This window comes from Dama dama, chromosome 20 (assembly GCF_033118175.1).
Source record: "Dama dama isolate Ldn47 chromosome 20, ASM3311817v1, whole genome shotgun sequence".
Lineage (NCBI taxonomy): Eukaryota > Metazoa > Chordata > Mammalia > Artiodactyla > Cervidae > Dama > Dama dama.
Genome location: NC_083700.1, coordinates 108,805,171 through 108,829,965, shown reverse-complemented (window position 1 = coordinate 108,829,965; position 24,795 = coordinate 108,805,171). Strand labels below are relative to the sequence as shown.

At 43.8% G+C, this 24,795-nt stretch overlaps 1 protein-coding gene across 1 annotated transcript in view; it reads right to left on the bottom strand.

The window, feature by feature from the left end:
• Positions 1 to 24,795, bottom strand: part of CSMD2 (CUB and Sushi multiple domains 2) — a 676,035-nt gene that overhangs the window by 25,503 nt on the left and 625,737 nt on the right. The window contains 3 exon segments of the mRNA XM_061120111.1: positions 1,645 to 1,818; positions 15,273 to 15,461; positions 18,425 to 18,598. Coding sequence (XP_060976094.1) covers positions 1,645 to 1,818; positions 15,273 to 15,461; positions 18,425 to 18,598 — 537 coding nt within the window.

Genomic DNA, 24,795 nt, shown 5'->3' with positions numbered 1-24,795 from the left:
TTGGACTGCAAGGAGATCAAACCAGTCAACCCTAAAAGAAATCAACCCTGATTATTCATTGGAAGGACTGATGCTGAAGCTGAAACTCCAATACTTTGGCCACCTGATGTGAAGAGCTGACTCATTAGAAAAGACCCTGATGCTGGGAAAGATCGAAGGCAGGAGGAAAAGGGGATGACAGAGGACGAGATGGTTGGATGGTATCATCAGCTCGGTGGACATGAGTTTGAGCAAGCTCTGGGAGATGGTGAAGGACAGGGAAGCCTAACGTGCTTCGGTTCATGGGGTCACAAAGAGTTGGACATGACTGAATGGCTGAATAAAAACAACACGCTGGCAGTGCCCTAAATTTTGGCAGACAGGCTCATCTGGGAATCTCAAACTGCAGGAGCAGATGCATGCCTTATGGGTGAGGTCCCACTTCAAGCAGAAGCCTTCTATATTAGAAGGAGGTCACCAGTCAATCCCAAAAGAAATCAACCCCGAAATTCACTGGAAGCTTTGATGCTGAAGCTGAAGCTCCTATACTTAAGCCACCTCATGCAAGGAGCTGATTCATTGGAAAAGACTGATGCTGGGAAAGATTGAAGGCAGGAGGAGAAGAGAGTGACAGAGGATGAGATGGTTGGATGACATCACTGACTCAGCGGACATGAGTTTAAGCAAACTCCGGGAGATAGTGAAGGACAGGGAAGCCTGGCATGCTGCAGTCCGCTGGGTCACTAACAATCGGACATGATTTAGCAACTGAACAACAGGATCCTTATGTCTCAAGGGCATCTGGGATGGGAAGGGGTAGGGGTTAATTTCAATGCCAAGGTGGGCTTCTTGAGAAGCACCAAGCCACATGTACAGTTGCCCTCTTGGGGGTGACATCCTATGTGGGATCCCTTCTTGAGGCCAGGCAAGCTCACCCCAAAGAAGAGAAAGCTGTGGGGTGCTAATTTTTTGCCTTGGTGGTTTCTGTCATTAGTAGGAAAATTCAGCTTCAAATATTTTTGTTCTTTTATGACATTACAGATGAGTATCTGGAAATATGGACTTGGGAGCTCTGTCAATTCCCTACATTTGCTGTGTTGATGACCTCTCTCCATGTTCCCACAGAGATTAACAAGAAAATAAATTCATTCATAGGAAAAGTCTGGGGACTGGTGTGTTAAAGCTGAAGAGGAGAACTGTATTCACCAGGCCAGGAAGGACACAGGACAAAGAGAAGAAGTGAGGATACAGAAGGGGAAGCAGGCTGGGGTCCAAGAGTCCCACACAGGGAAGGAGAGAACACCAGAGTGGGTTTGGACCTGAGCCAACAACAGGAAGGCTTGGACTGCTCTTGGGACCTCATGGTAATAAGTGTCTGGAGAGGATTCTGGCCATAGGTGACCTCAGAAACCACATCTTCATTAGTTCTGCAATCTCTTGGCTGTCTTGGCTTGGCCAGAGTCTAAGGGCATGAAGCTGGGTTTGGACCACAAAGGGCTGAAGTCCCGTTGGCACCTCCGAGAGCCGTGCTCTCTGCCTGGGAGGGATGGGATGAAGGTCCAAAAGCTCTGCTTCCCTCCCCTCCGTTTCACCCCACCTCGGAGCTGCCCCCCTCCCAGCAGCCAAGTGTTCCGTTGGAAGCCCTCCCCCACACCAGCCTCATACCTGAGCAGTGGGGGAGGGAGCCAGTCCAGTGTCCGTCCAGCCCACACATGCGCGTGGCATTTCCCACCAGGGTCCGCTTGCCGGTGCAGCTGTAACGCACGACTGCCCCCACGGTGTAGCTGTCCCCGGACATCTGGGAATGGGGTGGGGAGCCCGGATGGCCACAGGACACCACTGCGGGGAAGAGCAGACATCTCAGCAACTCTGCACCAGGATGGGTCATCATCACAGGACACACGCTAGGCTTTTCAAGACGACGGGAAGAAGCTGGGGTGTCCACCGAAGCAAACCTCCTGCTGGCTCACCCACATGGTATCAGCAAACACTGACTTCCCACCTCATTGTCCAGTTTCCATATCTGTGAACTGAAGAGCAATGTCTGTTGCTTTAAGAGTTGAATGAGATAATGCGAACCACTCAGCACGTGGTAGGGACGCAATAATACCCATTTCTTCTCTTTCTTGCTCTTGTGCATACTAAGATGTCTCTGGTAGAAAGGTGGGACATATAGTATACAAAGTCAGACCGACAAATTGCATATCATACTGCTTTTATGTGGAATCTAAAAAATGATAACCAACGAACCTATTTGCAAAACAGAAATTTCATCACAGATGCAGATAACAAATGTATGGTTACCAAGGCGGAGGTTGGAGGAGGTCTTAAATTGGGAGATTGGTAGTGATATACACATTACTATATATAAAACAGATAGCAAATAAGAGCCTACTGCATAGCACGGGGAACTCTATTGGGTGCTCTGTGATGACCTATATGGATATGGAGTCGAGAAGAGAATGGATACATGTGCATATACACGGCTGATTCACTTTGCTGTACACTTAAAGTAACACAGCATTGTAAATCAACTACACTCCAATAAAAAATTAATTAAAAAAAAAGCAAATGGGTGATCTCTCATCCTGGGACTGTTGGGATTGGCCAGAGGATCCAGAATAAGGGCTTGTTATAGTCCTTTCCAGCTGCATCTTACAACTGCCCACAACACTTGTCTCTAACTTGTCCTCTTTAGTTGCGAGTTCTCTTTGCTGAGACACCAAACTATAACTGGAAACTAGTTATGAGGTTTGAGTGTGGAGTTTAGGTGGACGGGCCAGGGCAGGACAGTGCTGTCTGTGTTGCTGGGTTTGCCTTCCTGTTGTTCTTCCATGGGTTGATCCCAGGCTCTTTTATTTACTCAACACACATGTATTGTGTGCCTGTTATTTGCGAGGCGCTGCTTTATGTGTCTGCGAGAACAAAGTCCAAGCGCTCATGGAGCTGATATCTAGTGGGGAAGTGAAAGAAAGTGTTAGTTTCTCAAGTCGTGTCTGACTCTTTGTGACCCCACAGACTGCAGCCTGCCAGGCTCCTCTGTCCATGGAATTCTCCAGGCAGAAATACTGGCATGGGTAGCCATTCCGTTTTCCAGCGGATCTTTCCGATCTAGGGATTAAACCTGGGTCTAATCCCAGGTTATTGCAGGAATTTGCATTGCAGGCAAATTCTTTACTGTCTGAGCTACCAGGGGAGCCCTGTGGGGGAAGAGAGACCATGAATAAGAAAATGCTAGGGGTTGCTATGAAGGAAAATAAAGCTGCATCAGGAAAAGGATGCTCAGAGGTGGGATGAGGGAACTGTTTATGAGTAGGGTGGTCAGGGAAAATCTCCCTGCTGCTGCTGCTAAGTCGCTTCAGTCGTGTCCAATTCTGTGCGACCACATAGACGGCAGCCCACCAGGCTCCTCTGTCCCTGGGATTCTCCAGGCAAGAATATTGGAGTGGGTTGCCATTTCCTTCTCCAATGCATGAAAGTGAAAAGTGAAAGTGAAGTCACTCAGCTGTGTCCAACTCTTAGCGACCCCATGGACTGTAGCCTACCAGGCTCCTCTGTCCATGGGATTTTCTAGGCAAGAGTACTGGAGTGGGGTGCCATTTCCTTCTCCGAGATCTCCCTGAGGAGGTGATATTTGAGCAGTGGTCTGAGTGAAAAGACCAGCCATGTGAGATATGGGGAAAAGTGTTCTGAGGGAAGGGACTCTAGTGGAAAAGCCCAGAGGATGAGCCTGGGGTGTTTGAGGAACAGCAGGAAAGCCAGGGTTGCTGGAACAGAACGAACAGGGAAAGAATAGAAGTGATACGGGTAGAGAGGTTGCTCAGAGCCAGATCATGGCATAGATTTTGGACTTTATTACAAGCATGATGGGACCCCTCCTGAAGTGATATGATCTGACTTACATTTTAACAAGAGCATCCTGGCAACTGTGTGAACATTCTAGGGCAGGGTGAGAAAGAGGGGGCTGGTGCAGCAGTTCAAGACGAGATGGTAGTGATTTGGATGGACTAAACCTTGGGGTCTGGTATGTAAAGGGGAATATTATTTATTATTATTCATGTACTGTGGTGGCCAAAGGGCTGACCGCCTGTGAACATGGCCCCCCTCAACTCTCCGCATCCTGGCCCAAGCCTGCTGCTCCTTTCACTCCCAGAGGCGGGGTCTCTTATTTCCTCCCCCCTTGAACCTGGGCTGGCCTGTGACTTGCTCGTATCAACATAATGTAGTGGCATGAGGTTTTAGGGATTCTGAGCTCTGGCTTAAGAGATCTTTTAACTTCTTTTTCTCTAGGAATTCAACCTCCAAGTAAAGAAGATCAAGTCATCCTGCTGGAGAGATGCCACTTGGAGGAGAAGAGCCAGCAGCAAGTCCTCCAACAGGCTGTTGTCACTCAGTCACTCAGCCGTGTCTGACTCTCTGAAACCCCATGGACGACAGCACGCCAGGCCTCTCTGTCCTTCACTGTCTCCTGGAATTTGCGCAAACAAACTCATGTCCATTGAGTCAGTGATGCCTTCCAACCATCTCATCCTCTGTTACTCTCTTCTCCTCCTGCCCTCAATCTTTCCCAGCATCAGGGCCTCTTCCAACGAGTTGGGTCAGTGGGGCCATTTTGGACCCTCCAGTCCTAACTGAACCACGGTGGACACAGATGAGCCAGCTCTGCAGTGACGGTTTGCTGTATGTGTCAACTTGAGTAGGCCACAGGATGCCCAGATACTTGGTCCAACATTGTTCTGGGTTTATCTGTGAGGTTTCTGAATGAGATTAACACTGAATTGGTAGACTGAATCAGGCAGATGGCCCTCCTCAATGTGGGTGGGCCTCTCCAATCTCTTGAATGCCTGAATAGAACAAAACTGTGGAGAAAGAGAGAATCCTCTCTGCCTCTGTCTTCAGTCTGGGATGTCAATATTCTCCTGCCTTTGGACTCAGACTTAGATGGGAATTTACATCACTGGCTCTACCTACTTCTCAGGCCTTCAAACCCAGACTGGAACTATGCCATCTGCTCTCTTGGATCCACAGCTTGCCCAGTGCAGATCTGGAGGCTTCACAGCCTTCAAATCTGTACAAGCCAATTCCTTATCATATATCTATATATTTCTATCTGTATCTATGTCTATAAGAAATTGGCTCATGTGATTATAATATATATTACGTATATATATTTAGAAATAGATATGTAGATGGCTCATGGTTTCTTTAGACAAAGATATAGATATAAATATTATATAACTATATCTATGATAGATACAGATCTTATTATATAACTATCTATAAAATACATGTTAAAAAAAATATATATATATATATACCCTATTGGTTATTGGTTCTTTTTCTCTGGAGAACCCAGACTAATGAGATTGCTAAGCCTCACCTAAATTCTTGACCTTTAGAATTGTGAGACAACAAAAACAAATGCTATTATAAGTTTTGAGATGGCTTATTACATAGCAATAGATAACTGATTCAGTGAGTTTCAAGGTTTACACTATCCCTTCCTTAAGACAACCTTATGAAGTAGGTACCATTTTTTTTTTTTTTAATCTCCACCTTCCTGATGACACAAATGAGGCCTAGTAAGGCGAAGTAACTTACTGAAGGTCATAAACCTAATCAGTGGTAGAATTAGTTCTTAAAACCTGGCAGGTTGATTCCAGAGGCCACACTCTTAAGTACTATAATTGACTCCCTTCTGCAGTGCTGTTGTGAGACTACCAGTGAATTCTCTTCTTGTGGAAGGAATGGAGCCCCTGATTATAATTTAAATGATTCTGTGACTTTATTAGAAATGTTTGGGTTGTAGAAATTGCCCAATTTTAACTCTCTAATGACATTTCAAATAAATTCTTTTTTAAATGGAAATACAAAAACACAATAACTGTAAGTATAGAGCTTAATGAATTGTCACAAAGTGAATACACTCATGTAGCTACTGCCGAGATTAAGAAAAGCCCCCACCAATACCTCAGAAGCATGCTCTTGCCCTGTCCCTATCCCTACCTCTTTTCTTCCCGCCTCACATTAAACTACTGAGTTCACTTTGTACATCATTAATTAGTTTGCCTGTTCTTGAATTTTATTTAAATGAAATCTTACAGTATATATTCTGCTGTACCAGTTCTTTTCACTTAACATTATGTCTGTGATATCTATCTGTGCTCTTTTGTAGCAACAGTTCATTATCATTGCTATGTATCAGGGATTGGCAAACATTTTCTTCAAGGGTCCAGACAGTAATCATTTTAGGTCTCTGTTGCATATTCTTTTGTTTGTTTTTTTGGTACAATATTTTAAAAAATATTTTCAAACCCTCCTAAGCTCAAGGGCACACAAAAATAGGACACAGGCTAGTTTGTCCCAGGAGCCAAAATTTGCTGACCTCTGCTATATAATATACCATTTGTGTTAGTTATATACTGCTGTGTAACAAATTGCCCCAAAGCTTAGATAACAATAAACATTTATTTTGATGATATGGGTCAGGAATTTGGGAGTGGCTTAGCAGGTGGTCTGACTCAGAGTCCCCCATGAAGCTGCAGCCAGGGTGATGACTATGGCTGCATTCATCTGAAGGCTTGACTGGCTTCCCCCAGAGTGGTTGATCGAAGAAAGCTAGGTGGAGATGGCATATATTTTATAACCTAGCTTTGTAAATCACACCACCTCACACAGACTAATCCTGGTACAAGTTAGGAATATGCTACATAAAGGTATGAATACCAGGAGGTGGGGGTCATTGGGATCATCTTCAAGGTTGACTGTCACACCACTATGGAGATAGATATCACATTTTACCACCTATTTCCTATTGATGGATGTCTGGGTTATCTCTAGTTTTGTACTCTTATGAATAATGCTGATAAGAACATTTCTGTTCACGTCTACTGGTGTACATATGCACACATTTATATTGACTATAATGATTTCTGTAATAGCAACTGATTGCTTTTTATGATGTTCTAGTTTGGTTTTAAAATGTTTCTTTTGGGAATTTGAAGATAGTGTCAAATTATGGTAATATCAAATAATCCTTGAAAAACCATATACAGTGCCTAAAATTACTTTTTCTTTTGTTACTGGCTTGATCTAGGCCAGTTGAGTGTCTGTAAAATTAGCAACTAGAGTATACTCTATCGTTTTATTCCTTTCCCATGATTTGTTCATTTAAAGGAGGAAGAAGTGAACAGTAATAATGCTTGGAGAAGAGAAAAATTAACGCCAGTACAATTTGGTTTCTGTGGATAAGAAAAAAAAAGAAAAGGACATATGATAACAATAAAGAGAAATGATTTTCATTCAATGTATGTTTGCATAAAAACCTAAGAGGTGATGAACAAAGACAAGGTGAATAGATATTGCTGCATTTCTCAGTTTGTCAATATAAAAGAATTAATGTTTTCAATATTCATGCCATGTCCAAATGGGGTTCCTTTGGATCATTCCAGTTTCTGCAGTGGCTCTTTAGCTGCTTACTGTGTATTAAGCATATGTGTATAAACGTGTATATAAAAATAGGCAAGACAGATATTAATGTTTATCACTCCTAATAATAGCAGATTTTCCTGCATTACACAGAATAACCAGGGATTGAGAAAATACAACATTGTAATTAAGCAAAAAGCAATAGTACAAATCAGCAATTCATGCTTGGGTGTGGACTATGCTGCGTCCCATGGCAAAATGAAAAGGATCCCCCACACTGGCTCTTAAACTGTAAGAATGAAAGCTGTATGAATGGTCAGCCACCTCCAGAGTTTCCACTTTTTCTAAAGCATTTCATCAGGGAAACAGCATATAACATAGACCTGGATCATGCATTTCCCTTGGTACCTGCATGTCCACACCAATTAAAGCAGTTTATTGTCACCTGGAAGGATCAGGTTGACTAGGAGATACGTATAGTCCTCCATAGTTTGCCACAACCCTATTCACAGGTAATTGGATCTTCTAGGAGTAGAAATGCAGTTAGTCCACTAAAAAATATTATGATGACCATGCAACATCAGTGAAAATGGTTTTACTGGGAGTCACCCAGGATCTAGAGCCTTACAGTCAGTGGAAGTTCCTCAGGGCTTGTGTTTTTGAAATAGTCTTACAAAATCAGCAAGCTCCAGGAGATGGTGAAGGACAGGGAAGCCTGGCATGCTATAGTCCATGGGGTCACAAAGAGTCAGACATGACTGAGCGACTGAACAGCACCAAATCACAGGGAAAACTTCTAGATTTCCTCTCATCAACAAGTGAATAGTCTAACTAGGTTCTGATGCTAGTATATCTCTTCACTGGGAATCTTGCTGAAGTTCATATTTAGACTAAGCAATAAACATGGTTGTCTTTGAATGTGGCCTGCCTTGGAAAAACCTGCACCTGCTCCAAAAAGAACAGTTTGTCCCTTGGTTTCCATGTCCTTAATAACAATATAATGTGGTGGGCTTACTAATTAGCGTAAGTAGACTTTGCATGCTAAGTTGCTTCAGTCATTCTGACTCTTTGTGACACCATGGACTGTAGCCCGCCAGGCTCCTCTGTACATGGGATTCTCCAGGCAAGAATACTGGAGTGGGTTGTCATGCCCTCCTCCAGGGGATCTTCCCAACCCAGGGATTAAACCCATGTCTCTTGCATCTCTTGCACTGACAGGTAGGTTCTTTACCATTAGCCAGTTTCAGTTCAGTTCAGTTGCTCAGTTGTGTCCGACTCTTTGCGACCCCATGAACTGCAGCATGCCAGGCCTCCCTGTCCATCACCAACTCCCGGAGTTTACTCAAACTCATGTCCATTGAGTCCGTGATGCCATCCAACCATCTCATCCTCTGTCGTGCCCTTCTCCTCCCACCCCCAATCCCTCCCAGCATCAGGGTCTTTTCCAATGAGTCAACTCTTTGCATGAGGTGGCCAAAGTATTGGAGTTTCAGCTTCAGCATCAGTCCTTCCAATGAACACCCAGGACTGATCTCCTTTAGGATGGACTGGTTGGATCTCCTTGCAGTCCAAGGGACTCCCAAGAGTCTTCTCCAATACCACAGTTCAAAAGCATCAATTTTTCAGCACTCATTTTTCTTCACAGTCCAACTCACATCCATACATGACCACTGGAAAAACCATAGCCTTGACTAGAAGGACCTTTGTTGGCAATGTAATGTCTCTGCTTTTTAATGTGCTATCTAGGTTGGTCACAGCTTTCCTTCCAAGGAGTAAGCGTCTTTTAATTTCATGGCTGCAATCACCATCTGCAGTGATTTTGGAGCCCCAAAAAATAAAGTCTGCCACTGTTTCCACTGTTTCCCCATCTATTTCCCATGAAGTGATGGGACCAGTGCCAGTTTAGCACCTTGTAAATCCCAACAAGAAAAAGAAGAAGTGACCACTGGCTTTCTGTAATAAAAAAATAAATATATCCTCAACTGCTGGGCATTAGCCATTTTTCTTTTGAGAGATAATGCTTGTTTTCAGACTTTGGCTTCTGTCAGAGAGAACCTGTTTCCTGATTCCCACAGATTAAGATTAGTCAAAAGATCACAATGTAAACATAATAAAACAATGAGAAACAAGTCACCAAGGGAATCAGCAGAAATGACAATAGCAGAATTAGACTTGAAAAGATAATGATATTGGAAGTATCAGATATAGAATATATAAGAAGTGCATTTAATATGTTAAATATGAAAAAAGAACAAGTTAATATAGGAACAATACACTATGGAGATAAGTAAGCAAATGTGAAAAAACAAATGATGCATTTATTTCCCAAATGCAAAATAAATAATTGGAAACAGAACTCAGTTAAACCTCAGCTTAGATCTAGCTAAAAAGATAATCACTGAATGGTAAAAACAGACCTTGTGTAATTTATCAGAGATGGAAAATATGAATGAGAATTTCAGGGACAAACAGAAAAGCACAAGAAGATCTAATGCTCGGGTTCTGAAATAGTAAAGGAGGAGAATGAGGTGGGAGACAGTGTCTACAGAAATAGTAGCCAAGAATTTCCCAGACAGCAGAAAAATCCAGGAAGTCTAATGCATCTTAAGAAGAGTAAACAAAATATTTAAACACAATGCAGGAAAACTCAGAACGCCAGCAAAAGAAAGAGAAGCTTGAAGTCAGTGAGGGAGAAAAAAATGGACTACCTAAAATAATTTAGACTTCAGAAGACTTATCACTAAAAATGAGTGTCAGCAATAGTGCCAAAAGAAAATGTGTCAGCGTAGACCTTTGATCCAGCAAACTTATCATTTAATGACTAGGAAAAATTCAAAACACCAAAGAAAGAGAAAGATTTTACAAAGGAGTGAATGACTGACAGCTGGTTTTTCAACAGCAACAAAAGAGGTCAGAAGATATTAGATTCCTTTAGTGGGCTTAAAAAAAAATAACTGCCAACTTGAATTTCTAAACCTATCAAAAATATCTTAAAAAATGAGAGACAAGTAAATGTATCACAAAAACTGAGAATGTTTGTTAACAGCAGATCTTCACTAAATAAGATTCTAAAAGATGGTCTTCAAACTGCAGGAAAATAATCTCATATGCAAGGTGAAGATATGAGAAGGAATGAAGAGCAGAGAAAATGACAAATATGTGAGTAAATCTAGTGAAAAATAACTGCAGAGGACAACAACAACCACAACACACTGTGGGTTTTAAAAATAAAATGAAGAAATAAAAGTAAACTAACAGGTAGAACAAACAGAAAACATAAAATAAGATGGTAGATTTAACCCATCAGTTCAGATCAGTTCAGTTGCTCAGTTGTGTCTGACTCTTTGCAACCCCATGAACTGCAGCACGCCAGGCCTCCCTGTCCATCACCAACTCTCAGAGTTTACCCAAACTTATGTCCATTGAGTGGGTGATGTCATCCAACCATCTTATCCTCTGTTTTCTCCTTCTCCTCCCACCTTCAATCTTTCCCAGCATCAGGGTCTTTTCAAATGAGTCAGTTCTTCGCATCAGGTGGCCAAAGTATTGGAGTTTCAGTGCCCTCCCACCATATATATCAATAATCTGACATATTTACAGTAATGAAAGAAAAGACTTTCAACCATGAATTCTATATCCAGCAAAACTATATCATTCAAACATAAAAGGTAATTTAAAATATTTCCAGATAAACACAAACTGAGAGACTGTGTCAGTAGCAAACCTAGAAAGAAATTCTAAGTGATAAAGAAATTCTAAAGGAAGTCTTTTTAGGCTTGAAATGAAAGAACTTGAAGCCATCTGAAGAAATAAAGAACACTGGAAAAGGTAACCACATAAGTAAATACACAATATAGCATAATCTGTCCTCTATTTTCCTCCTGCTTGAGAAACTGCATAAAGCAATAACTAGAAACCTTTGTTGATAAGCATACAATGTATAACGATGTAATTTGTATAACAATAACAACACAAAGGATATAGAGGTAATGGAGTTATATAAGGACAATGTTTTTGTATGCAATTGAAATTCAGTTGGCATTAATCCAAATTATGCTGCTATAGGTTAAGATGTTAATGGTAATTTCCAGAGTAATCATTAAGAAAATAATTTAAAAAACATACAGTGAAAGAAACAACAAAAATTTAAAATGGTACACCAAAAAAGATCTATTTATTGCAAAAGAAGCCAGCAAGAGAAGAATAGAGGACCAACAAAAAAGACATAAGATACATAGAAAACAAATAGCAAAATGGAATATATAAAACCTACTTTATCAATCATCACATTAAATGTGGATTAAACACATGAAAGGCAGATATTAGCAAAGTGGATAAAAAACATGATTCAAGTATATTCTGTCTACAAATGACACACTTCAGAGCTGATGACACAAACAGACTTGAGAATAAAAAGGTGGCAAAACGATATATCATGGATATAATAACCAAAACGTAGCTGGAGTGGTTATCCTAATATCTAACATAATAGCCTTTAAGACAAAAACTGTGACTAGGCACAAGAAGAACATTCTATAGTATAAAAAGACATTCTGTCAAGAAGATACACAATTATAAACATATATGCATCTAATAACATAGCCCCAAAATATATGAAGCAGAAACGAACAGAACTAAAGGGAGAAACAGACAAATCAGCAACAACAGCAGGAGTTCACAACACCCCACTTTAAATCATGGTTAAAACAACCAGAACATGCATAGATCAACAAGGAAATATAATAAACAATACTATAAACCAACTAGACCTAACAGTCATCTGTAGGATACTCTGCCCAACAAGAGAAGAAAAAACACTCTTCTCAAGTGCACATGAAACGTTATCTAGAATCAAGTGAAAGTGAAAGTTGCTCAGTCATGTAAGACTCTTTGCGAACCCATGGACTATACAGTCCATGGAATTCTCCAGGCCAGAATACTGGAGTGGGTAGCCTTTCCAGTCTCTAGGAGATCTTCCCAACCCAGGGATCGAACTCAGGTCTCCTGCATTACAGGCAGATTCTTTACCAGTTGAGCTATGAGGGAAGCCTCATCTATCTACGGTAGACCATATGTTAATCCATAAAATAAATCTCCATAAACTTTAAAAGACTGAAATCATACCAAATGTGTTCTGTAAGCAAAATGAAATGAAACAAGAAATCAACGAAAGAAGGAAATGTGGAAAATTCACAGATATGTGGAAATTAAACAACACTCTCCTAAATAATCAGTAAGTCAAAGAATAAATCAGGGGAGTGATTAGAAAATACTTTGAGGTGAACAAAAGTGAAAAAATAGCATACCAAAACTTATGAGATACAGTGAAACAGTGCTTGGAGGGAAATTTATAACTGTAAATGCCCACATTAAAAAGAAGAAAAATATCAAATTAACAACCTAAACTTCCCCTCTAATAAACTAGAAAAGGAGAGCAAACTATACCCAAAGCAAATAGAAGAAAAGAAATTAAAAAGCTAAAGGAAGGATAAACAAAATAGAGAAACAATAGAGAAAATAAACAAAATCAAACGTTGGTCCTTTGAAAAGATCAAGAAAATTGACAAATGTGTCTAGTCTGATGTGTGTGTGTGTATAAGAGAGAGAGAGAAAGAGAGTGACAGAGAGAGAGAGAGGGAGAGAGAGAGAGAGAGAGAGATACAGGGACGGGAGAGGAATCAAATTCTAAAATCAGGAGTGAAAGTGGGGATGTTACTACCAACTGAATTTACAGAAGCAAAAAGCATTATAGGAGAATATAATGAACATGAACGGTTATATACCAATAAATTAGATAAACTAAACGAAATGGAAAAATTTTTAGAAACACACAAACTACCAAAACCAACTCAAGAAGAAATGGAATATCTGAAAAGAATTATATCAAATAAATAGAATCAATCAATAATAAAAAATTTTTAACAAAGAAAAGTCCAGGGCCAGATGATTTAACTGATGAATTCTATGAAAATTTTAAAGAAGAAATAATACCAGTCTTTCTGAAATTATTCCTAAAAACAGAAGAAAAGGGACAATTGCCAACTCATTCCATGAGATCAGCATTGCTCTGATACCAAAGCCAAAGATATCATAAGGAAAGAAAACTACAGACCAACATTCCTTATGAATGCAGTTGCAAAAATCCTCAACAAAAATACTAGCAAACCAAATCCAGTAGCACATTAAAATGAAATTTACCATGACCAAATGTGATTTGTTCTAAGAACACAAGAGTTGTTCAACACATGAAAATCAATCAATGTAATATACCATACTAACAGAATGAGGGGGAAAAAAGCGCCACATGATCATCTCAATAGATGCAGAAAAGCCATTTAAAAAACTCCAACACCCTTTCATGGGAAAAATGTCCAACAAACTAGGAGTAGAAGGGAATTTCCTCAATCTGATCAAGGAAATCTGCAAAAATCTCACAGCTAACATCATACTTAATGGTGAAAGAGTGAAAGCTTTTCTCCAAAGGCTATTTTTATTTGTATTCTCCAAATACAAGGATCTCAGCTGCCACCGCTGAACACAGGTGGTAGTCCATTTCCAACCCCAGATGATTTGTCAGTCATAAATGGGGCTGGATGGCCAGGGTGGAGTCCTCAGACAAGGGAAGTATGGGCAGGTGAGTAGGTGAGCCAGCCTCCTATCATACCTAGAGGCTCACGGGCATAAGGAGATAGAGTCATTCTGACTGAGGGGCCAAAGTGTGTATGACCGACCACAGATACGTGGACTGCAGAATGGCCTAACTCAACAGCCATCAGTCCCTCTGGGCTGCATCTTCACCTCTGCTATCAGGAAGACAGAGGAGAGAGAGCAACCCACAGGGCTCATGGTTAGTGACAAGATGGGGGAGCAGGAGCCTAAGGAACTGTTTGTATCTTCAGGATGTGTGAGGCTAGCAACCCGACGTCAGGATTCTCAGTGCCTCCCTCATCCTTTTTTTCCCTGCACGTTGTCCCTTTATTTTTTCTAATATCCTTTAAAGAAGTTATTGTTTATTGAGCAGCTACGAACTAGGCACTTTTAATGGGTGTTCTCATCTAATCCTCTAATAATCCTATGGAATAGGCATTAGCATCGATATAGACAAAGACACGGAGGCTCTCAAATCACACAGCTTGTTTAGGGGCAGAGCCAGAATTCAAGTCCAGGTCTATCTGCCTCCAGGGTCTGTTGCATTTCTGCTTCAGTCCTTTAAAAAAGGGGGTTCATGAGATGTCTTTCTAGAAAATCAAGGAGGGAGTAAAATAGGAGACAAGTTTCCACTAGGCAGCCAGGACCCCTGAAGGAAGGGAATCTTGGAGACAGAAGGGGTCGCTGACAGCATTAGAGAGGAAAGGGAATGAGCCTGTAGCCAGGAGAGAGACTGAGGCTCGGTGAGGCCTCTAACCCAATGTGTTAGTGGCTCAGTTGCGCCCAACTCTTTGTGACCCCATGGACTGTAGCCCACCAGGCTCCTCTGTCCGTGGGATTCTCCAGGCAAGAATACTGGAGTGGGTTGCCATTCTCTTCTCCAGGGGATCTTCCTGACTCAGGGATCAAACCCAGGTCTCCTGCATTGCAGGTGGATTCTTCACTGTCTGAGCCACCAGGGGAACAAAGAGTTGGACACGAGTGAGCACACACACACACACACACACACACCTAACCCAACAGGAGCCCAAGATGGGTGCTGACATCCAGAGAGCAGCCCGAGTGACCATCACCATGACCACCCACCCACACACACACACACACACACACACACACACACACACACACACACACACACAGGGGGGGGCTGTCCTTTGACAGGGATCATCTTGTCACTATGCTCGGGTGATCCCTGTGAGTAAAGGATGTCCACTTACAGAGACACTGGGGCCGGGGGCGATCCCATGTGCCATCTCCCTGGCAGCTGAGCACTGGGGTGCCCAGCAGGTAGAATCCGTGGGTGCACTGGTAAGACACAGTCGTGCCGTAGCTGAACCTGTGTGGGCCGCCGGCGTGGATCTGACGGACGCTGTTTTCTAGGTGCCCAGGATCCGTACAGTTGATGACTGCAATGGAACAGGATGATTAGGTGCAGAGACCTGGACGGGAGGATTTTTTTTTTTATGCTTTTAAATGGGAATTCAGAAGTCCAAACAGGAATGTATTCCCAGTGGAGCAAAATTTCCAGACCAAGAGAGGCTACACAAAGCAGATCCTGCCTGGGAAGCTGAGCTGGTCCTGAGGCTGCTGTACTCCTCTCACTGTGGCCACCTGGGTAAGGGCTTCATCCTTCTGGGTCCAGCTAGACATCACCCCCCTGCAGAAGCCTCCCCAACTCCTCCCAGACAGGTTAACCTCTCCCTCCTTGGTGGTCCTGGCATAAACCTCTATTGATAGGACTCCCTTGAGGGCAGGAATGCGCCCCTGTCTGTGAACCCATCCCACAGTGTGTCTCCCACAGCGAAGCTGTGGAAAGCGGATGGGCTTCTCTAGAAACTATTTTAATCACTTTTATGAGTATTTCAGGGGGAGATTAATCCTCGGGGATCCATTTGACTTTTAAATGCCGAAATGGTGCCAAAGCAGCTTATCAAAATCAGAGTGAGGTTTGAGAGTCATGACAATACTATTCGTAACCCATGATGTGAACTTTGACTTTCAAAACACTTTCATATTCATTATTTAACTTGAACTTCATATGAGTCGTATGAGGCAGGCAGGGTGAGTACTTGAAATCTTTGATGAGTTTTTAAAGTGTGAGCTATTTTTAACTTCTGATGACCCTCTCTGAGGCTAAGAGAGGTTGGAGATACAAAACAGCTAAGCTGCCTTCATTCATTCATGTTATTTACTGTGATATACTGAGTGTGAAGCATCGTGCTGGGCAGGAAGGGTATGACAGAATTTATGGTCTGGAGTAGGGTTTCTCTACCTCGGCACTGCGGATATTTTGGGCTGATAATTATTTACGGTGCAGGCAGTCCTGTGCACTGGGGGATGTTTAACAGTATCTCTGGCCTCTGCCCACTAGACGCCAATAGAAACTCTCCAGTCGTGACAACCAAAGACGTCTTTTGACGTCTGTCCCGTGCTGGGACAGGGGAGCGGGAAAATCATATCCAGTTAAGAACTGCTGGTCTAGAGAGAAAGGGACAAACCAGCAATGATACTGTTTGGTAAGTGCCCTGACGGGGCAGCAGAGAATGTTCTGGAAGCACAAAGCAGAGCCTGGAGCCCGGTGCAGGGGGCAGGGCAGGAAAGCCTCCCCAGGAGCAACCTTTAGGCTGGCTTTTGATGGCTGGGCAGAAGTCACCCAGACAAAGAAATGATGGGACAGGACAGAGAAGGATGCATTTGAGGAAGTTGTGTCTGGTACCCTGAGAGGCTTACAGGCGCAGGGCACCTGTGAGGGAACAAAAGAGGCTCAGTGCGGCTGGGACCCAATGCAGGGGTGAGGCTGGGGGCCAAGCAAGTGGAGAAGAATGAGGCTGGATCGGAGGCTGGGCCAGGTCCCATGGGCCCGTAAACCAGCCAAGGAGACTATTATTATCCTAAGGGCAGTGAGAAGTCTTGGGAGGTATTTTAAACAGGGAGTGACTTGATCAGATTTGTGTTTTTGGCATTTTGGCATGGAATGTTCTGACATTCCATCAGGAGAATGAGTTGGGGTGGGGGGGGGAGGCAGGACCAGAGGCCCTGATTTCTAAGATTTTACCCCAGTCTTCTGTTTTCCAAGCCCAGGTCTTGAGCACCCCACTCTGGGAAGGGGCTGGGGTTTGGGGAGCTGAAGTTACAGGACAGAACATGTCTTGGAGAGAGCACAGTTCTTGAGGAGAGGGGATCATGGGATAACCATACCCCAAAGCATCAGTCTCAACTCCTTCCTCCCTGGAGAGGTGATGGAAGCAGGGCACAACACAAGGTCATGGCAATTTCCCCTGCGTTCCCTGGATTCTTCTCTCATTCACAATGGCACCTTGAAGTGTTGAGCGGAATGTTATTTTAAGGTTAGTTGTGAATGTATCTTGATTGATTCTAAAGCATCATTAGAAAAGTTTGGTCCTTTAATATCAATTACAAATAAATGGTGACACACTGTACAGCCAATCGCCATGTGCCCTCAACAGCGGAGGAGAAACCATCACCCGAGGGAATCTAAGCCCTCACCCCTTGCAGCTGTGAAGACTTGGTCAACCTCCACACCAGGGCAGGGACTGCTCCTGTTCAGCCAGTCTGACCCTCCATTCAAACCTTAGCGAGCTTGCCAGGCCACTCGTGGGTAGAGGCAGACGGCCCCAAGGCCCTTCATCGCTGGGTGTGTGCATGTGTGCTTAGCTGCTAAGTTGTGTCCAATCTGGGCTGCCCATCGGTTCCTCTGTCCATGGGATTCTCCAGACAAGAATACTGGAGTGGGTTGCCATTTCCCCCTCCAGGGAATCTTCCAGACCCAAAGATCGAACCCGCATTTCCTGCATCTCCTGCTTTGGCAAGCAGATTCTTCCCCACTGAGCCACCTGGGAAGCCCTTCACTGCTGTGAACAGCCTGTAAAAGCTTCAGGGGCTATTCCCCAAATAGTCTGGGTGGGATTGGAATATCCTCCATGTCGGATTTGCCCCTAGTCTTTAGTTTTTTCTCTTCTCCTCCTCTTCATCCTAACCCCTAGATTCTGCTTTTTATGTCTCGTTTCAACCCTTCCTTTTTTTATTCTTTCATTAAGAATGGGGCTCTATATGATAATGATGAATTATCAGTTCTATGAAATGTAAACAAAAGACTGTCTTCCATTTCTGTTTTGAAGGATGAAACTTCCTTTGCTTTCTTTCTATAACCAGTGAAGATCTTTGACATGGCTCTATGTGGGGGGAGAGAAATGCTCCATCTGTGACCCTTCTCTGCCCCAAGTCTTCCCCGTTTGAGTCAATGTGGCACCACGACAGAATCCCCTGACTTCCGCTCGTGGGTCACAGACCACAGGTGGCAGGTACTGGGGGTCGGGATGTGGGGGTGCGGGGGGGAAGGGTGACTCACTTCGGCAGGTGGGCAGCACGTCACTCCACTGCCCACTGGCCAGGCACTGGGATCGAGCGGCCCCCTCAGCCACATAGCCCGGGTTGCAGACAAACTTGACCACGTCGTTGAGGTTGAACTGGCTGCCCTGGGTGAGGCCGTTGATTGGGTTGCCTGGGTGTCCACAGGTAATTGCTGCAATCAAAAGAGACGAGAGGTCAGCCCTCCTGCTGCCCCCCATCCCCAAGTCTGTCCTCTCCTCACCTGGCCTCTCTCATGCCCAGCAGCGAAGCACAGCCCTGGGTCTGACTTCAGTCTCTTTCGCAACAAAACTCTGTTTTCGTGAAGTCAGCATGGGGACAGCCCCTTTTCCTTGAGGGCGTGTCCACAGCGTGGACCACTTGAGAGAAGTCGTTCGAGGACCATAGGGCATTAGGGTGTATCATCCTTCTCCTTCGCCCAGGCAGCTGGTCCTGCATCAGTTCCTCTCCCAGATCCCTTCAGCTACTCATCTCCATTCTTTGCCAGATACCCTGGTGACTACCCTTCCGAGGAGTCAGACTAGCCTAAGTTCCTGGGCCAGTCTTGATGGAGCCAGAGTCAGTACAAACCACGTCTGTGTGGAGGGACTGGTCCCCCCAACAGACCCGCGGGCATCAGAGTTCTTAGGTGCGCACAGTCCCTCCCCTACTCCTCCCACGTGAGGGGAGTTCAGCTCATGGACTTCCTGGCCTTTCTCTGTGCTCTCTTCTCTATCCTGCCTGGGGTAACCAGAAGTGGCCCCTCTGTGCAGTTTGGGAAGGACGAAGGCTCAGCCCTGCCTTCCTCCTCTTGAGACGGGCAGCCTGCAGGCAGCGAGGCTCCCCCGTCAACCCTCCAGCAGAGGCAGGGTCTCCCCTGACTTCCCCTCCCTCTGCAATGGAGTCATGCCCAACCCAGGGCGGTGCTGCTCTGACTGTGTGTGAATCCACCCCACCTGGGGTTTATTCAGCAAATTCCATTCGGCTCTCATATTAAGCTACGGCTCCAACTGAGGCTTCATCGGGAATAAAGGCGGTATTTTGGTGTCCACACATGACTCTGTTTCATTGTGTAATCTGTTCAGCCCTGGGCAGGGAAGGGGGCGAACGCTTTGGTGTTTGCAGGGCTCAGGCTCACCTCCTCCTCTCAGGAGTGGAGTTCACTCCACCAGCGGCACTGGTCTCTTCGACTTTTCTTGAATGTACTAAACAAGGTCCTGCCCCAGAGCCTTTGGACTAGCTTCCTCTTGGCTGAAACATTCCTTGGCCTCTGCCCTCAGGTCTCCCCTCAAATGTCACCATAGCAGTGAGCCTTCCATTACAACCAGATAAACGACCACCCAGCACCGCCGAACCTTCTTGCCCTGCTTGCTTTTCTATACAGCAATTCGCCCACGCTGAGCACACTTTTTTACTCATTGCTAGTCTTTCTCCACCTGAATGGAAGCTCCCTGGGGCAGGGACTCTGTTCTCTTCCTTGCTATATCTTCTGTGTCTGGACCGGTGCCTGACATACAGGAAGTTGTTGTTGTTTAGTTGCTGAGTTGTGTCCAGCTTTTTTGTGAACCCATGGACTGTAGTTGGCTAGGCTCCAACTACATGGGATTTCCCAGGTAAGAATATTGCAAGAAGTCCATGGGATTTCCCAGGCAAGAATATTGGAGCGGGTTGCCATTTCCTTCTCCAGGGGATCTTCCAGACTCAGGGATCGAACCTGCGTCTCCTGCATTGGTAGGCGGATTCTTTACCACTGAGCCACCAGGGACATACAGGAAGACCTTGATAAATAATTGCAGAGTGAAAAAAAAAATTGCAGAGTGAACTAACAAATGAGTGAGTCATGAACAGATAGATGCCTGGCTTTTGCTCTGCTCCTGAGTCCTTGGTTCTATTTACTACCTGCCCGGTACCTAGTTTCTTTGGTTTGAAATCTGACTTGATGCTTTTGAGGCCTCCCCCCTTGGTTCTGGGTTTTCAGCTGTGAGAGGCTGAGGAACCATGAGGAATGCTTTCTTATCCCAACACTTGGATTTATGAGGACCCCACCCCAAACCTGGGGCTTCCCAGGTGGCTTAGTGGTAAAGAATCCTCCTGCCAATGCAGGAGATGCAGAAGATGCATGCTTGATCCCTGGGTCAGGAAGATCCCCTGGAGGAGGAAATGGCAACCCACTCCAGTATTCTTGCCTGAAAAATCCCAAGGATGGTGAAGCCTGGTGGGTTACAGTCCCTGGGGTTGCAAAGAGCTGGACACAACTTAGTGACTAGACAACAACACCCCAAACCCAAATGGTATGGATGGAGGTCAGGGAACAAGAGTAAGTAGGATCCAGCTTTTGCTATGGACACCTCTGCTGTCTCTCTGGGCCAGTTCTCTTTTATAAATCTCAACAGTAGTATCCTTGACTCTATCTGGGCAGAGCAGGGGAAAGGCTGTTAATGGGCTACAGGGGTTCCAGACAGCCTGGTGTGGTGGGATGAGAATGGATAAGGAGGCCAGCAGACCAGATTTACAACTCAGCTGTGTTCTTTTCTTACTTTGGACACCTCACTCTGAGCCTCAGTTCCTATATCTGTAAAGTAAGAATTTCAATATGCATTGAACAGGGTTGCTTTGAAAACAGATCCATACTTTTGCTCTTCATTAAATATTTACTGGATGCCTCCTAAGTGCGAGGCACACTGCTATGCATACTGATGAAACGCGAGGAGCTCGGGAGCTCATTTCTCAGCCTATCGGGAGAGCAGGCAGGGGGGCAGACTGTCACATCACCGTGGCTGGTGCTGAAACAGGCTTCCGGGGTGGGCACCTACCCTCCACCGGGGAGGGAGTGGTTAAGGAGGGACCCCAGAGAGTATGGCATACCCTCAGCTGGATCTCAAGGCTGAGCAGGATTTTCCAAGTCAGTGAAGTGGTGAGAGAGTGGAGGGAAGCTTCAGAGGGCCTGTGAATGCCCTGAAATTATATGCAAAATATGGGGTGGTTCTGATCAGCTTGGGAGAAGATGCACTGTTCTCACCAGACTTAAAAAAGGTCATGACTTGCCTCCCCAAAGGCTAAAACACCACTTGTATAAAGGTAGAGGAGAGGGCTGAGGGCTAAACCTTTGGTAGTGGTAACAGCTTTTGAATTGCAGATTGACCGAAATGCCAGCACAGGACAGAGAGGGGTGGTTAGCAAAACTCACAGGAGGTGGGAGTGTCACAGGCCCGTGGGGACTGTTCATGACTTATCAGATGTCCCAGGGAGCTGTTTCTCTGGACAGCCCTGACAGACTCAGACACAAGGGGAGAAGGGGAACACACTAATGGGAAAGAAGGGGTCCTGCTGGGCTGGGGCTCTTAACTAGACCTTGAACACATGCGCCAGCAGACCCAGATTTCCTGAGGGCCGAGACCATGGCACATTCAACTCATCTTTACGCACAACACCATACACGCACCTGGCACGAAGTAGGTGCTAAGGAAAGGTTTGCTGGATTTGTTCTTATAGGCTGAGGTAAATTAACAGAAAAGGAAGGTGCATAGTTCAGAGGAGAGAACTGAAAACAGACTAAGCTTATGAAGAAGGCAGAAGGGAAGGTGATCCAGGGACTCATGGAGTGATTAGCCTTAGGCTTGGAGAGAGACTTCTCGACAGGAGGTGAGGGGCAAGGGTGAACGTGGACAAGGACAGATGGACATGTGGAGGGGACGCAGGAAGTGGAAGGGGCTACTGTTTGATGGCTTCTGTTATCTCTGCACAGGAGAAAGTGAGATTATATCATTCGCTAAGAATTATTGGGGTCTATATGCTTTACTGCACTTAATCCTTACAACCCCATGAGGATTATCCTTTTAGGAAAAAAGAGGTTCAGAGGAGTCTGGGGACTTGTCCAAGGGGCACAGTTTCTAAGTGACCCATCTGAGTTCTGAACCTGGATTCTCTGCTTTCAGGCCATCCTCACTAACGTGTTTTAACTATTTGCTGAAAATATAGCAAATGTTATCTCTGAGTAGGAGAATATGGGTCTTCAGAAAGTAGGTGAGATTATGAAATAGCTGTGTGTGGGGGAATAGACAAGGTCGCTGACTGAGGAAGTGTAGACAGGCAGCTGGAAAGTTCTGAGTCTGGTTGATATTGTAAACCTTGAATTCATAGGTGACGGCACCTAACATGGTACCTGCCACAGAGCAATTGCTTATAAATGTCCTGTTACTTTTGCCTTCCTACCCCAGATACTTCTGAAATCTCTGTCCTTCAGGAGAGAATGGAGCTTGCTACAAAAGATCTTGGATTCTGTGATGTAGCAGGGCGGTGGTACATCACCCACCACACCACCATCACGGTCCTCTTCACAATAGCAACAGCAGCATCTGACCATTTCACACATATTCCCTCATTTAATCCTCGCAATAGTCTCTGAGGTACCTGCTTTTCATAAGTGAGGAAACAGACCTGGTGAGATAAGCTACCTTATCTAACATCACACAGCAACGTGCTATGTAGTGGTCGATTGGAACTGAAACCCAGGCAATCTAGGTCTAGGGTCCAAGCGTCCAACTGCTCGACTCTGCAGCCTTCCTGGACCAGGCGTAAAATTAAGTATCTTAGGTTCAGCAGACATCTTCCATTAATTCAGAATCCAGCATTCTCTATTACTTGTAACTCAAATCTTTTCACATGTGTAGTGTGCCAATGTCTTGAAGGCATCTGAATTTGCATTTCCTGGATAAAACCAAATATGTTTTGTTTAGAGACATCTACAAGACTGACTAAATGTAGATAGGTCTTGCTTTCTCTAAACCCAGTACTTAAGAAGCTATTAAGACTAATTTTCATGCATTGTTTATTAAGTCTCACTATTTCATTACTCCATCTCATATATGAAAAGCGAAGTGAAGAAGAATTAAAAACAAAAGCCTGCCTTACAAAAATTAAGACCAAAACACTGCACACTTTACATAAAGGCTCACTTTATGGAACTTTAGAAAGTGAAAAATTTTCCAAATTACTTCCAGGCTAATTAGAATACCAGTGGCCATCTAAATCCAAAAATGCAGACTAACAAGAAGAAATAAAACCGTAGAAAGCCCAGGCCTGCAGCATAACTAGAAGACAGAGAATGCTATAAACTTTAAATTACGTGTAAGTAGAAAAATAAACACTAAACCTGGGCAGAACTATTTCTCATGCTTCTGTTGCAAGGCTTAGCAGAGAGCAAGGCTGTATGGGAAGGAGACGAAAGAAGCAGAGGAATGCTGATCCAAAGTCACTGCTAGAAAGAGAAAGCCCATTTTAAATGTGAACACATTGAAAAATGGTCCTGGTATGTCAGAGTACCAACTATAGGAAAGAAACATAAATGTTTACAACCTTTCCTGAATACCAATACCGAAAGAAATGAAAAAAAGAGCAAAGCAAAGCAAAAAAAAAAAAAAAAAAAGCAAAGAAAACATGTCACACAGAGAAAAAAATATCATATGTATGATATTTTACACATAATAATTAAACAAAATTAAAACCTAACATATAAATAATAATATATGTGAATGAATTTGACTAACCTGTTAAGAGAAAAGGATTTTCAAATTGACTCGGAAGGCAAGGTCCAACTCTATGATATATATGAGAGGCCCATCTAATTTGAGTGATTCAGAAAGTCTAAAATAAAGGGATGGTTAAAGGCAAACCAGGCAAATGGGAGAGGGATGAAAGTAGAGAGTGTAAGCCTAATGGTATTAGGCACAGTACAATTCAAGCTAGAAAATATTAAAGTGATAATGAAGACATTTTTAAAGGCTAAAACCACAATATTCAATGTAGATATAACAGTTATGAATATCTATGTGCCAAATAACACGGTAATTATCCTTATGTAACACAAACTATGGGAAATACAAGGAAAAGTAAATAGAAGAACACTAATATGAAGCCAGGCTTCAACAGTATGTGAACTGTGAACTTCCAGATGTTCAAGCTGGATTTAGAAAAGGCAGAGGAACCAGAGATCAAATTGCCAACATCTGTTGGATCATCGAAAAAGCAGGAGAATTCCAGAAAAACATCTACTTCTGCTTTATTGACTACGCCAAAGCCTCTGACTGTGTGGATCACAACAAACTGTGGAAAATTCTTAATGAGATGCGAATACCAAACCACCTTTTCTGCCTCCTGAGAAATCTGTATGCAGGTCAAGAAGCAACAGTTACAACCAGACATGGAATAACACTGGTTCCAAATCGGAAAAGGAATATGTCAAGGAGTACGTGATACTGTCACCCTGCTTATTTAACTTCTATGCAGAGTACATCATGTGAAATGCCAGGCTAGATGAAGCACAAGCTGGGATCAAGACTTCTGGGAGAAATATCAATAACCTCAGATATGCAG